Raw genomic sequence first — 12,671 nt, 5'->3', positions numbered from 1 at the left:
TTTCACCATTCATTCAACATTTGTATGTACACATATAACAGGCTTATTTTAATACTTTTAAAATATTTGTACAAAATACACTGTTCTCCCTTTACAATATGCATTTATTTGAAGATGTGCGTTGATTTTTGATCATTTGATGGGCTTATTCTGGGGTTGTTCATATTATTGCATGCTGAAACATCATTATTGCATAAGTCATTCCTTTGTGGGTTTCCTGGTGAAGGATGTCACCATTACTGTCAATGCTGTGACCCCACCAGATTAGCAGATAGTTCTGGGAAGGTTGAACTGAAAATGATTATAAATGTGATGAGAGATGAGTTTGGTGATTAGTTTTGGCAACAACAAAAAGCTGCTGAGTTTTATAAACCTGAGGGGAGTTAGTAACTGGTGGAAACAAACACTCACCAAAGTTCAGATATTAAAGCAATGCTTCTTTTTTCTTATTTAATTGTTATTACAGTGTTAGATACATACAAATGTTTAGGGAGAATATATTGGCAAAGGTTCCTTAAACAAGGAACAGTGGTTCTATACAAGAGGAAAAAGGAGAGACACTAGATCAGGAGAGAATAGAGGAACTGTTTCCACATTCCTTCTACTCCTTAGTACAACTACAGGCAGTGATTTTCTCTTTTTTTTAACAAGTGGGACTCTTCCTTTTCTTACCCGTAACACTGGGTTTACTCAGTTGGCAATACAACCCGTCATTTCAATCACTCCTGCACATACCAACAAATGCACACTCACAAAAACGCACAAAACTCAGTCATTCAGTTCAGATACACAGCGAGATATCTGTATGACAAGACAAAGATAGAAAACCGAGTCGATCTGTTGAGAAAAGTCCTCATAGGTCGACATATTTGACAAAGAAAAAATGTCACATTGAAATAATTGCTTGTTTGTTTTTGCTGTTTTAAAAAAAAGTTTTGAGATATAAAAGAAGATCTTGACAATGATTTTTTTTGTGTGTTTTTCATGAAGAGAATGTTATAAAAGTGGTGACTGGCACTGTTCAGGGTCCTGTGAACACCCATGAGGCTTTATAACCATTTCGTTTTGATGATACAAAAAAAAGTGGTGGTTTGTAGTCACAGTTGCACAGAAGTGACCGTGGAGGCTATCACTGCAACTACAACTAGATTTCACATGCACTGGTTTGGCAAAAGTTAATGCTGATTGATATGTGGGTTAATGAAAAGGACAAAACAATTTAAATCCTGTACCTTCAACAGATTCTGACGGGTAAAATTCACAGCAGGCAGTTTCCCCGAGGAATGCATCCAAAAAGGTTTTAAACTACAGGGGGCAGCTTGTTAAAGCAAGACAGAGCTGAACGCACAAAACAGAGGAACTGTATCATTAAGCAGCCAACAGGGCAACACAACCAGTGACGTGCTATCTATTTTACTTTTCTAACTGGAGAGAAGAACGGTTAAAATGTTCGCATAAAGATTCAAGTTAAAATATAAGATTAAGATAAGCTAAAAACTATCATTGTGAATGATCTGTGCTAAAACATTGTCTGTTTTGTGAGCTGAATGGATATTTTAAAATCTGAATTATTGTGGTTAAACCCAGAATCTAACTGAAAATATGTAGGTTCATTTTTTTTTTTTCTTCTTCATAGAATATGGGAGTCAACATGGATTTACAGCATGTAAGCCTGGGTGGGTCAGTCTGGTTCTGATTTTTATAGAAATGTGGTTTGTAGTTCAAATCCTTCTAATTTCTTTGGTCATACATTGACAATAAGATGAAGGTCATCTAATCTGCCATCAAGTGTATTATTTCTTAGCTTTCATCTCACCCTGATGCTGGTGACATAAGTACAATATCAAACTACAGCTGAGCAACTCTCATGAGTCGTTATATGCCAAAGTCCTGAAACACTAACATTGAGATTGAAGATGGGCTTCAAAAATTGTGGATAAAATTGTCGGTGGTAGGATTTTTTAACGCTAACATCAAGCTTCTTTTGGCTGTCCTTGGTCCCAACAATTCCTTTCTTTTGTGCCCTCAACCTTCACGGCCTTCTTGAGGAGGTCGGGGACAAAAAACAAAACAAAAACAAAACACAGGTTCATGGGTTTAAAGCGCCTGAGAAGGAAAAATAGTTGTCCCGTCTTCCTTCTTTCTAGAATGAAATACAACAGAACATTTCAACGAGAATTAAAATACACAAATAAAAATCAAACAGATAAAATAAGCTTTCTGAAAGTGTGCTGTGAGGCTTGTTCATCCAGAAATTTGGAGCCGATTAAAGTGCGCGTTTGTCACTGTCGAAACTGTCCAGTGAAAATTGTTGTTTGTTGTCTCGCCACGTCGCAGAAAGGAGTAAGAAAACGATGAATGTTTTGATTATCTCTTCATTCACATCCCTCCTTTCAAACAGAATTGTCTCTTTTTCCCTGTTGATCTGAGGTCTGCTCTCCAAAGATGGAGTGATGCACCTTAAGGGACTGCAAAAGGAAAAGTCCATCAGCTCAGCATCAGTCTGATGTTCATCTAAAAACTCTTATTTTCCTTAAAAATTATTCAAACAAGCAACTCTGGAAAAACTTGTTTCCAAACCACGATCACCTGCTTCCAAAATTCTCCACTATCGGGGAGAACAGAGATTTAAATCTCAACACAAGACACGGAGCATTGATATGATGGATTTCTTTGCAGCAGAGTACGATATGCTGGTTTCTCGGCATCATAGAAATTGTTCACAGGGCCGCTGCTAGATGGAGTAGGTCGAGCTCTCCGACTGCTGGCGGATGTAGCACTGGAAACTCTTGTCTCCAATTGGATGCTCCCTGGGAAAACAAAAATAAGGAGGGTATGATATGTTAGAGAGTGGTCTCTTTTTTTCAATCAGGATAATTAAGTTATGAGCTGAACTAGAGGCCCAATTATCCAAAAAGGTCCGAACCAAACGCTGATGTGAGCTGTTCGATGGGAGAGTTCATTTTGAATGTTCAAGGTGTAACATTTAATCTTCAGCATCGTTTGTTCATGTTACATTAATAATAGTCAACTGTGGATTGTGTGTGTCTACACCACCTTTTGGCCCACATTGGAAGTTATTATGCTTAGAAACATATTTTTTTAAATCACCATCATCTAAAGATAAATCATCATCATCTAAGATCAAAACAAAAGAGAGAAGAAAAAAAACAACTTAAAAAAAAGGACGTACTGGCTGCCTATCTTTGTCTTCTTGAACTTGTCCCGTTTGTACTTAGTGTGCTGCTGCTCTAGAGTCTGCACAGCTGAAACGATCAGCTTCAGGGTCTTGTAGGTCTCCTGGGGGTCATCAATCACAAAGGTGGAGTACTCCTCCTGCTCGGGCCCATCGTACACCGATTTACTGCCGCAGGCCTCTGCAAGGGAAGACCAACAGCAGAGTGAGAAGTAGAAGAACAAGATTAAATGAGGAAACATACACAAAAGTAGAGATAGACGTTTCATACTCCTAAAATTACTTTTGTCTGACCTTGCATTTTGATCAGTTTGGTCATGTACGTGCTGAACAGGGAGTAGATTCTCTCAGTCTCTCTGTCTCCATCTACATCAAGCTGGATGTTTGCAGGGAGGCCGCTGAAAACAGACACAAACACACGAGGATTAGAGCGCAGAAATAAAGAAAAGTAAGCTAACATACGTGGATTTGGACAACCTCACATACCCAGTACAGGGTGAACACCCAGGAGCTGTGTCTGCGGAGAGCTTGCAGCAGAGCCAGTGGCCGTTGAGGTAGGCTGAAGGGTGATAGGTGCTCAGACGTTTACGATTGCACTGGCTGACTTTGGTCAGAATGTCGATCCAGTCACGAGCCTCCACACAGTTGTTAGCCTGGATGTAGAGCGCCCGCTCGGGCTGAATAACCTGGAACATCTGGAGGAGGGAGACAGAGGACAAAACGTGAGTGAGGAATCTAAAGCTCTAATCGAAACAGATTTTGACAAACAGTGGATGATTTATGGACGGGAAGCTGTGTTGGGTTCCTTACATTTTTCATCTTAAAAGACTCCTCCTCTAATCGCTCCACAGCCAGGATGTTCTCTATGGGAATGCTGCAGAGAGCGCCCTCGCCTGGAGGTACAAGGAAACACAACAGACGTGAAAAATGAATGATACAGGAGCAAAGGGTAAAACTTAACTGTAACAATATGAGTTTATAAAATGTGAGCCATGTCCATAGAGTCATTAGAGCACACTCTGTATTCTAGTTAGTATACTGTATTCTTAGTTCATATCACATCTGGGGTTCCCAAAAGTCCCAGTCACCTACCTGGGACTTCAGTGTGAGCTGTGTTTTCTTAAACCTAGTTTAGTTACTAGTATGTTGAATCATTTATTGTTAGGCTGTCTTTGTAGATCATTTGTAAGTGGATTTAGGGAGAAATATTCAAGATAAGTCGGGCTTTTGTGATGTCCTGATGAAGAGTCAGTTGAGTCACGATGCGCAGACACATTCCTCTTACATAAAGCATTTTCATACTGATCAGAGTGCCTCGGATTTTCCGCTTAGACGACCAACTTTCCACCAAGAACTTTGCTTGCAAATAACCAGACAGTCATCGATTAATTTGCAATAAATCAGACTGAATTCAAAATGATGATAAATTGAGTTTGAATTAACACATTTCTTTATTAAATGTTTGTCATGCAGTATTTTAGGCTTCCCTGGGGAGAAAAGAGGAATTTAAAAACCTCTTTGAAAATCTCTTGTGTAGTTTGTATATAAATCATTAGAGTACACAGCTTATGCATGCCCCTTTAGAAAATAATTAATTTACATAAAAGTTTAATGCAAGAGGGAATTTAACCTTAACTAGACTCAGGGACAATTCTTTCTGTGAACCTTTTTAAGAATAAAACAGCCGACAGTTTATGAAAGATCAACACAACCAAAACAACCTCAAAACGTAAAAGACTTATCCAAGTACTCTCTTCTGAAACTTGGTCTGGATTACATTGGTCTGGATGTGTGTGATTTGGCCTGAGCTTGTTTGGATGCAGCACAAAGGTTTCTCCTGCTCATGAACATAATCTCCACCACATGTGTTGAACGTACATTGTGTTCAGACTAAATGTACATTCAGCAGATTCTCTCCCTCCTGCTGATTTGTGCAGAAGTTCACGTGATGACATAAAATGAGAAGGAAACACTGAATCCCCCAAAAAGGATTCTAAGTAATCTTCTTCCTCACCTTTGGTTTTGTGGTAGGTGAACTCGTGATTGGTGAGGCGAAACCATCTCTTCTTGAAGTTCTTCATGCCAAAACGGTTTCTTCCTTGAGCTCTCTTGATCATAAATCTGAGGGAAACGCAGTGAGAGAAAAACCACTGAAAATCTTCACAGGTTCCACACAGATTTTAAAAATATGTCACAATGCATTTATTTATTGTCACAATGCATCCTTTAAATATGTCCTCTCCACTAAATTAGTGCAATATCTCAATGTATAAGATTGCATTAAAACTATGCTTTCATTCTGTTAAAAAATAAATAAATAAAATAAAATTGTCATTTATCTTTGCATCCACATGCTTGAGGTTCCTCGTGGTAAATGCTACTCTACATGTTCAGTACAGCTCTTATTCATCTCAAATTCTGAGTCAGGAGATCAAAGGTATTTATGTTTTACCCATTACTACATAAAGTATTTATAAGACAAAATTAAAGTCTGATTTCATTCCGCTGGTTTCATTGTTTTTAAGTATTTCTTTAAAAAACAAAGAAAGAAGTAGACATTAAAGCTAGAGATAGTTAATCCATCACACTCAACAATTCATGACATGTTTATTTTTAAAACAAGGTACCAGTCACACGTCACGTGTAGCCTATCTGTCGTTCACACGGGGGAACATTCAGTGAACACCTCTTGATGCTGTGTTAATGGATGGCATGAACATCAATCCTCTCCAAGTGTAAGAAAATAAGAGCAGTCACAAGTCAATGTTTTATTAATTAGTTGTTTATTATTTCTTATATTTTGGCCAATTTTGCCTTTAAATGGATAGGACCGCTAAGACAGGAAACAGTGGGAGGAGAGAGAGTGGGGGATGACATGCTGCAAAGAGCTGAGATCAGATTTAAGCTCAAGGCCGCTGTGATGAAGACTGAGGCTCTAGGCTAACCAGTGTGCCAAATTAAATACAAAGATAACTGACCAGAGTTTGGATTGTTTTAGGTGTGTTTAGTTGAAGTTTTATTATCTTAGATTAATTTATCAACTTCTTTTTATATCACAGTTTTTCGGCCAGTTTTGTGCTTTTGAACTTGTTAGTTTAAAAAAAAAACTTGAACTTTCTGGATATTTCAGATGGGCATTTATCACTTGTTCTGTCATTTTATGGATCAAAAGGACTTATAGGTGGGATTTTCTGCTGAATGCTGTGTTTTGGGACCAATTTTCTAATTTACCAGTCAATAAATAAATATAATGGATTAGTTGTTTGAAGGTTATTCCTAAGCTAGTTTAACTTTCACAATGTCATTAGATAAATAGAACCGTGGACGTCTGTTCCCTGCAATCAATGTAATAAAGATATTTGTACACTATGGGTTGTCAATGAGATAGAACATGTTAAACCACCACTATGGACCATTCAGGTACAGTAAACAGGATGTGTTTGATAAAGAGTTTGAGGACCAGAGGATACACTGAATATGAAGCACAAGGGGTTACAAACACCACATTTTTGACTCTCCCACAAAGACTCTTTTATAACTATAATAAATAAATACTATTCAGCCAAAAAAACCTGCTGCTTTCACATCTGGTGTAACGCCCAGAGCTGTGCTGGAAACCCTTATGATACGTTGGTGACTCGGTCACACAAATGGGCAAAGGGAGTAAAGGATCAGGAGGCGGGCAGCTATACATTCACCAATGTTTGTACAGTAACCAAACCTTGCTGTCACTTTCAAACCAAGCATGTCTGGCATGGCAAGAAGAGCACAAGTGACGTCTCCTACATAAGCAGGCTTTAAAGTAACTACTTTACTTTATACCATCCAGTCCCTGAAGGTATCATAGGTGTGCCTTGAGAATGTAAAAAGACTACACCACCATCACACGGTGAGAGTTTGATTGACAGGTTGCTCACATCTGGGCTGGGTATAAAGCAAAGTGTAGCAGCATCTACAGTAGCGCATGTCAGGAAGGAAAATCTAGGTTTGGATAGGTCACAGTGCACACACGGGGGGTCACAAGGGCAACGCCTTTATATAGAGAAGCTCTTACCTGCCCTTGGTGCCTTTTGACCCCTTCCCATCAACCCTCTTTATAGTGAGTCTTACACTCCTACGCCGAGGTAGCAGAAACAAAAGAGGGTGGGGATGTTGATGAGCGAGGCGTTGACACAACTACTGTCAACTCTCCTCTTTACAGCCTCCGCAGAAATATCATCAAACGACGGCACGCGGTGAAGCACCCTGGTTACAACCTCAGGTAACCTTTGATTTCACTTGGGGAATTTATCGCAATACAAGAGTCAAGATAAGATAAGATAAAATAATCCTTTGTTCATCTCACGAGGGGAGAAATTTACAGTGTTACAGCAGCAAAGCAGGAAACGTGAAACGTGTTAAAGCTGTTCGCTGGCGAAGAAACAAAATAAATACAGTTATTCCTTCTCTAGTAGAGAACTGGATGGGACAATTAATATCACTCTTGTGTCATTGACATAAATATGAAGCCACAGCAAGGAGCCATTTAGCTTAGCTTCGCTTGAAATACAAAATCAAGTGTGGCTCCGTTCAGCTTCACAAAAACAAACTGTCTGCCCGTTGTTGTAAAGCTTAAAAGAAAGCTTAAGCTGCCGAGCTTGTAACAAGCTGTATCTCAGAGTATCCTGTTATTCTGACCAGCTGCTCGTAGAAGAATCATAACAACTACACAGGTGAGTGAGACTGGAGTATAAGATTTTCCCAGAATATCTCAGTCTGGTCAATAAGCCTTTATAGTCAACCCATGTACTGCATTTAAAGAAGCCTGAAACAAGTGCCAGGGCGACTTTCATTAAATAGTAGTATGACAAAAATAACGAAGCTGCGTCACGACAAGTGAATAAGGAGAGAGACGCTTTAGTGACGCTAGAAAAGCAGCTTTATCTGAACGCTTTTAATACAATTAATTTACAAGGTTTGTCTCAATTGATCCTCAAAAGACGACAACTTAATCTCTTATTAATTGTTACTTCTTAGCCGCTGTTGTTACTTAATTTTAATATCAGTTTGACGAATGATTGCCTTACCCCTCTTTGAGCATGATTGGTGTTTCGATGCTCTTCTGGTCCCACTTCCCAGAGGTGGAGATCAGGTCCAGGAACTGTGAAATGATAAAAATAACGCAATATATAATCAGCATTTTTATCTCAACTTTGGTCCAGTCAAACCACACTTAAAGTGTCTTTAACACTACACTCTTCTCAGTTTGTCTCAACCCTCGTCAAGGATTGAATTGGATCAGCCATTCATTTCAGGTGTATCTTTATCCAATGTACAAAAGAAAAACTATATTTGATCGTGTGTCTATGCATTGGAAGAGTATTCTTTTGAGTCCAACAAGAAAAGGAAGCGAACACTCACATTCTTCACAGAGTCGGCATATTTCTGCTCATTGAAGTAGTCATAAAAGGCAGCCATGTAAGACTCTTTGAAATTGGCCTGGAAAAGAACAAAGCATGGAAAGAAGTGACAGATAGAGAGAAAGATCAGCACGGTGTGTTAAATTTAACTCTTCAGAGTAAAAAAAAACAACAAAAGTAGCCTCGTTCAGTCTCTGGAATAAAAACTGAAAAATGCACTTGAATCCCATGGATACTCACTGATTTAGACTTGGCAAGACTTCCCAGGGTCTGGATGGTCTTAGATATGAGTGTGAGGGTTCGAGAGGTGGCTGGGTCCTGAGAAGATACAAATAAAACCTCAACACATTAAAAAAAAAGCAACAAAAAAAAGAAAAAAAAAGAAATTAAAAAAAATCAGCAATCCTGCTAGACCACTTTGTAAAAGCTCTGTTTGGATAACTACGACCTGTTCAGACATAATTAATAAAGTGCATCTACTATTACTCTGACTTAAAATAAACAAGCATGAGGCATCTATCCATCCATCCATCTATAAAACCTATCTATCTTGTATCCATAAGCAGGACTTTTTTTAAACTCGTCCTTACAGCTGGCTTGCTTGGTTCAATGAACTGATTTATTTATTGTTAGTAAGCCACATCCCCTAACTTTAACTTGTTGGTTGTGTGTTTGTTTCAAACATCAGACTCACTGGATGGTGCGGCCTTAAATGGAACAAGTTGGGGGAGAGGATGGCTGGAGCGAAGAAACGCAGGAAGATGAAACTGCTTACTGCCGTGTACCGGACATCTTGATCAACTGGGGAGCAGAAAAACGACCCAAAAAAAAGTAAAAATACTGACACAGTAAATTGAATGTGAAAACACACATCACATGCTGATCTGGAAAGAGAGATGCACATTGTTTAACATATTCTGTCATTTCTCCAACAGAAAGTACTTCCAAATGCATTTTTTTTACAGGGAACTGGGCCATTTTGTTATTTCTCTTAAGTTTCTGCAGTACCGTTTGGCAGCCAACAGGGTGCAGCACAGTACATCCCTTTATTAGCACAACATGCATGCATAATCATAACAGTGTTAAACAGTTCTCAGTCTTGACACAAATAGCAGAGTAGAAAGAGAAGAAAGCGTCCTTGGACTTCTTGTACAGTACATCCTGTTCTTTATTTTGTGTTTCCTGTTTCTTATTAGCAGCATGCTCTCTCTTTCTTCCCTCTCTGTTCAGTCATTAAAGAGGTGAGTTACCTTGGAAACGGGTGGCAGCAGACTCTCTTAACGAGAAGAAGATGTCACACATGACGGTGGGACAGCGAACGCCAGAGGTGGTGATGACATTGAAGATCCGGTCAACATAGTGACGAAGGTTTTCCTGGAGAAGGGGAAGAGAGGTAAGATGATACAGTGACAAACGCAAAAAAAAAAAAAAAAAAAAAAAACAGAAACACACCACACAGTCTTTTTCTTACCCTGTTTGTCTCTAGGTTCTCCGACTCTTTAAGCTTCACCGGGTCGATTTCACAAGGTTTGTGTTCTGTGCAAATCTATGAAGATTTATAACAGTATTGAAAATTCAATCATGCATTAAAGTATTTGTGATACAAATTAGATTGAGAATAACGTTCGTGTAACATCTGTATAAAGAAACACATTCTCTTAACAAAGGAATACAAATATACCTCATCAATTATGGGTTTGAGTGTGACTTGTAGATAGTGCATTCCTGCCAGCTTCATGGTCTCATCAATGCACTTGGAGGTCAGCGAGTTTCCTCTAAAAATGGTGTTAGGATCTCTACAAATACAAAAGAAGCAAAGTGGGGTTTGAGTGCAGTTAAGACAGCAACTGAATGAATAACATGAGTTTCTCTATGCCATTTAAATCATTGCATTACTTTGGCTCGCTGTATTTGCACAGTGAAATTCATGTGCTTAGCCAGCAAATATTATACCCAATATGATGACATCATTTCTACAGGCACTTTAATTAAAAAAAGCATCTGAGCTTGATTTAGTGGTGACATTCATTACAACACACAAACATTCTACTTTCAGCTGGTTTATATTGAATCATGTACTCTATTCATCAAGGAAAAATGAAAAGCTAGTTATAGAGAGCTTTTAAACAATTCATTTTTCACTACAAAAATCTCTGAAATTCAAAAGTTAATAACCATTAATTGCATTTAAATACATACAAGTAGTTTTTTGAGCTTTTTGCCTTCATAAGATGGGAGACATGAAGAGAGACAGGAAATGCTGGGAGATAGTGGTGGATGATGTGCCATAAAGCAAGCCAAGGTTAGATTCAAACCCAAAACTGCTGCAATGAGGACTATAGCCTCCTCCGTAAATGGGGTGCACAACATGACTGCAAGGCTACCTGGTGCCCGACAAGTTATTGCATTTTTAATCACATTTTAGAAATTCAATTATTTTACATTTCAAAATAAGTGTTCAGGCTTTTATTTTGTATTCTTGTTCAGTCTAAAGTTAAGGGTACTTGAAGTCCTGATCAGGTACAAACCTGCTTTTATATTCAAATGAGTTACAGTACTTGTGGTAGATATAATCTTAACCACGGAAAAAAGCCATATTTTACATATCGAATAGTAAATGAAAACTGCTTTAATGCATTCATTTTGGACCTTTGCCCTAGTTTAAATCGAAGATGTTTTTTTTTTTCTTTTTTATAGAGATTCACTAACATATAAAACACAAAGCCAGAGGATGTCCACAAAAAGCTATTTGACAATGAAATAATTGACTTGGAACGTGTAAATTTTTTTTTTACAAATTGTAAAAAGTGTGATGACACACTCACTGTGTGCGGTTGACTTCAGCATGTGCTATGGCGCTGATAAAAGGCACAATCTTGCCGTAGTGAAGAAACAGTCGCACAAGGGGAATGGCTGCTTCTTGTTTCTCTCGACACACCTCCCCCAGGATATGAGCCGTGGACGCAGACACAGGCTGAACAGAGAGAAATGAACAAACAGTATTCAGACAGTGAAGTGTACACCCGGTCAAAGATCAAAGAGCTGCAGGAGGCCTTATGTGTGTAAGACATTCGTGGACACGTACCCCTACGTTAGCAGAGTGCAGCAGTAGATCTCGGAGGGGGGTGTAGTGTTCCGAGGGGAAGACGTGGTCCTCTGTGTAAACGATGTTAAGACGCAGAGAGCCGAGCTCTTCTACCTTCACTGACTTCCCTCCGTTCTCCCTCGGCTGGAGAAAGTACCTGAGGAAGAAGAATGTAAGATCTCATCAGACAAATCAGAATTCTTTTCCGAATACGATTTTGGGAAACCTAGGGAATGAGGTTTGTACATTTTCAAAATACGACATACAATACCTTTCTTTTATGTTACACAGAAGTTCATTTTTATGCCAATAATGACAAGGTGTTACTAATAGTGACAAACCAACAGAGAAATCCCACACAGCTATGTAGTTCATCCCACTTCTACAGAGGTTTTGTGCTTCTTCTATGGTTCACTAACTGCACTTATCAATCTTGTTTCAAATGAATGGTCTAGTTGGATAACTGACAACAAAAAGAAAGTGCTGAATACTAGCTGACTGGCAACAACAAGACACAGTTGTGGTTGTTGGAGACCAAAAATTAGATACAAATATGAAAAATGGACTGATACATAATTTAAAGGCAAAACATGCAAAGATTTGCCAACACATTTGACATACATGTCATCAGCAATCGATCCTGTCAATTAATGAAAGGTTAATGGTCTAATCATATTGAGAAATTTTCATCCATCCACTTAGTCAATCCCAGCTGTAATTGGGTGAGAGGCGGGTTACACTCTGAACTGGTCAACAGGGCACACTTACACCTACGAGCAATTTAGAGTCACCAATAAACCTGACAATTATTTATTTTGACTGAAGCAGGAAGCTGGAGCACCAGGAGACTCTATACTGAAGAGTCCCAGTCAACAATGATGATTCGAACCTGGAACTCTCCTGCTGTGAGGCCAGAGCGCTAACCACTGCAACGATGTGCAGCCCATTGAGACGCATAAGATACTGGATATAATTTCATGAAATGAAAGAT

At 38.8% G+C, this 12,671-nt stretch overlaps 1 protein-coding gene across 1 annotated transcript in view; it reads right to left on the bottom strand.

Moving 5' to 3' along the window:
• Positions 1-630: 630 nt before the first annotated feature.
• The window catches only part of rasa3 (RAS p21 protein activator 3), a 35,974-nt gene continuing 23,933 nt past the window's right edge, over positions 631-12,671 (bottom strand). The window contains exons 10-24 of the mRNA XM_079339093.1: positions 11,681-11,837; positions 11,421-11,569; positions 10,277-10,391; positions 10,067-10,141; positions 9,846-9,969; positions 9,290-9,396; positions 8,836-8,913; positions 8,597-8,674; positions 8,263-8,336; positions 5,211-5,317; positions 4,007-4,089; positions 3,683-3,891; positions 3,491-3,594; positions 3,194-3,377; positions 631-2,810 (exon numbers count right to left, since the gene is read on the bottom strand). Coding sequence (XP_079195219.1) covers positions 2,735-2,810; positions 3,194-3,377; positions 3,491-3,594; positions 3,683-3,891; positions 4,007-4,089; positions 5,211-5,317; positions 8,263-8,336; positions 8,597-8,674; positions 8,836-8,913; positions 9,290-9,396; positions 9,846-9,969; positions 10,067-10,141; positions 10,277-10,391; positions 11,421-11,569; positions 11,681-11,837 — 1,720 coding nt within the window. The 3' untranslated portion in view covers positions 631-2,734. The remainder of the gene's footprint in view (positions 2,811-3,193; positions 3,378-3,490; positions 3,595-3,682; positions 3,892-4,006; positions 4,090-5,210; positions 5,318-8,262; positions 8,337-8,596; positions 8,675-8,835; positions 8,914-9,289; positions 9,397-9,845; positions 9,970-10,066; positions 10,142-10,276; positions 10,392-11,420; positions 11,570-11,680; positions 11,838-12,671) is intronic.

Source organism: Symphodus melops (genome assembly GCF_947650265.1).
Source record: "Symphodus melops genome assembly, chromosome: 3".
Lineage (NCBI taxonomy): Eukaryota > Metazoa > Chordata > Actinopteri > Labriformes > Labridae > Symphodus > Symphodus melops.
Note: the sequence above shows the minus strand (reverse complement) of the source record. Positions and strands in the feature narration are given on the sequence as shown.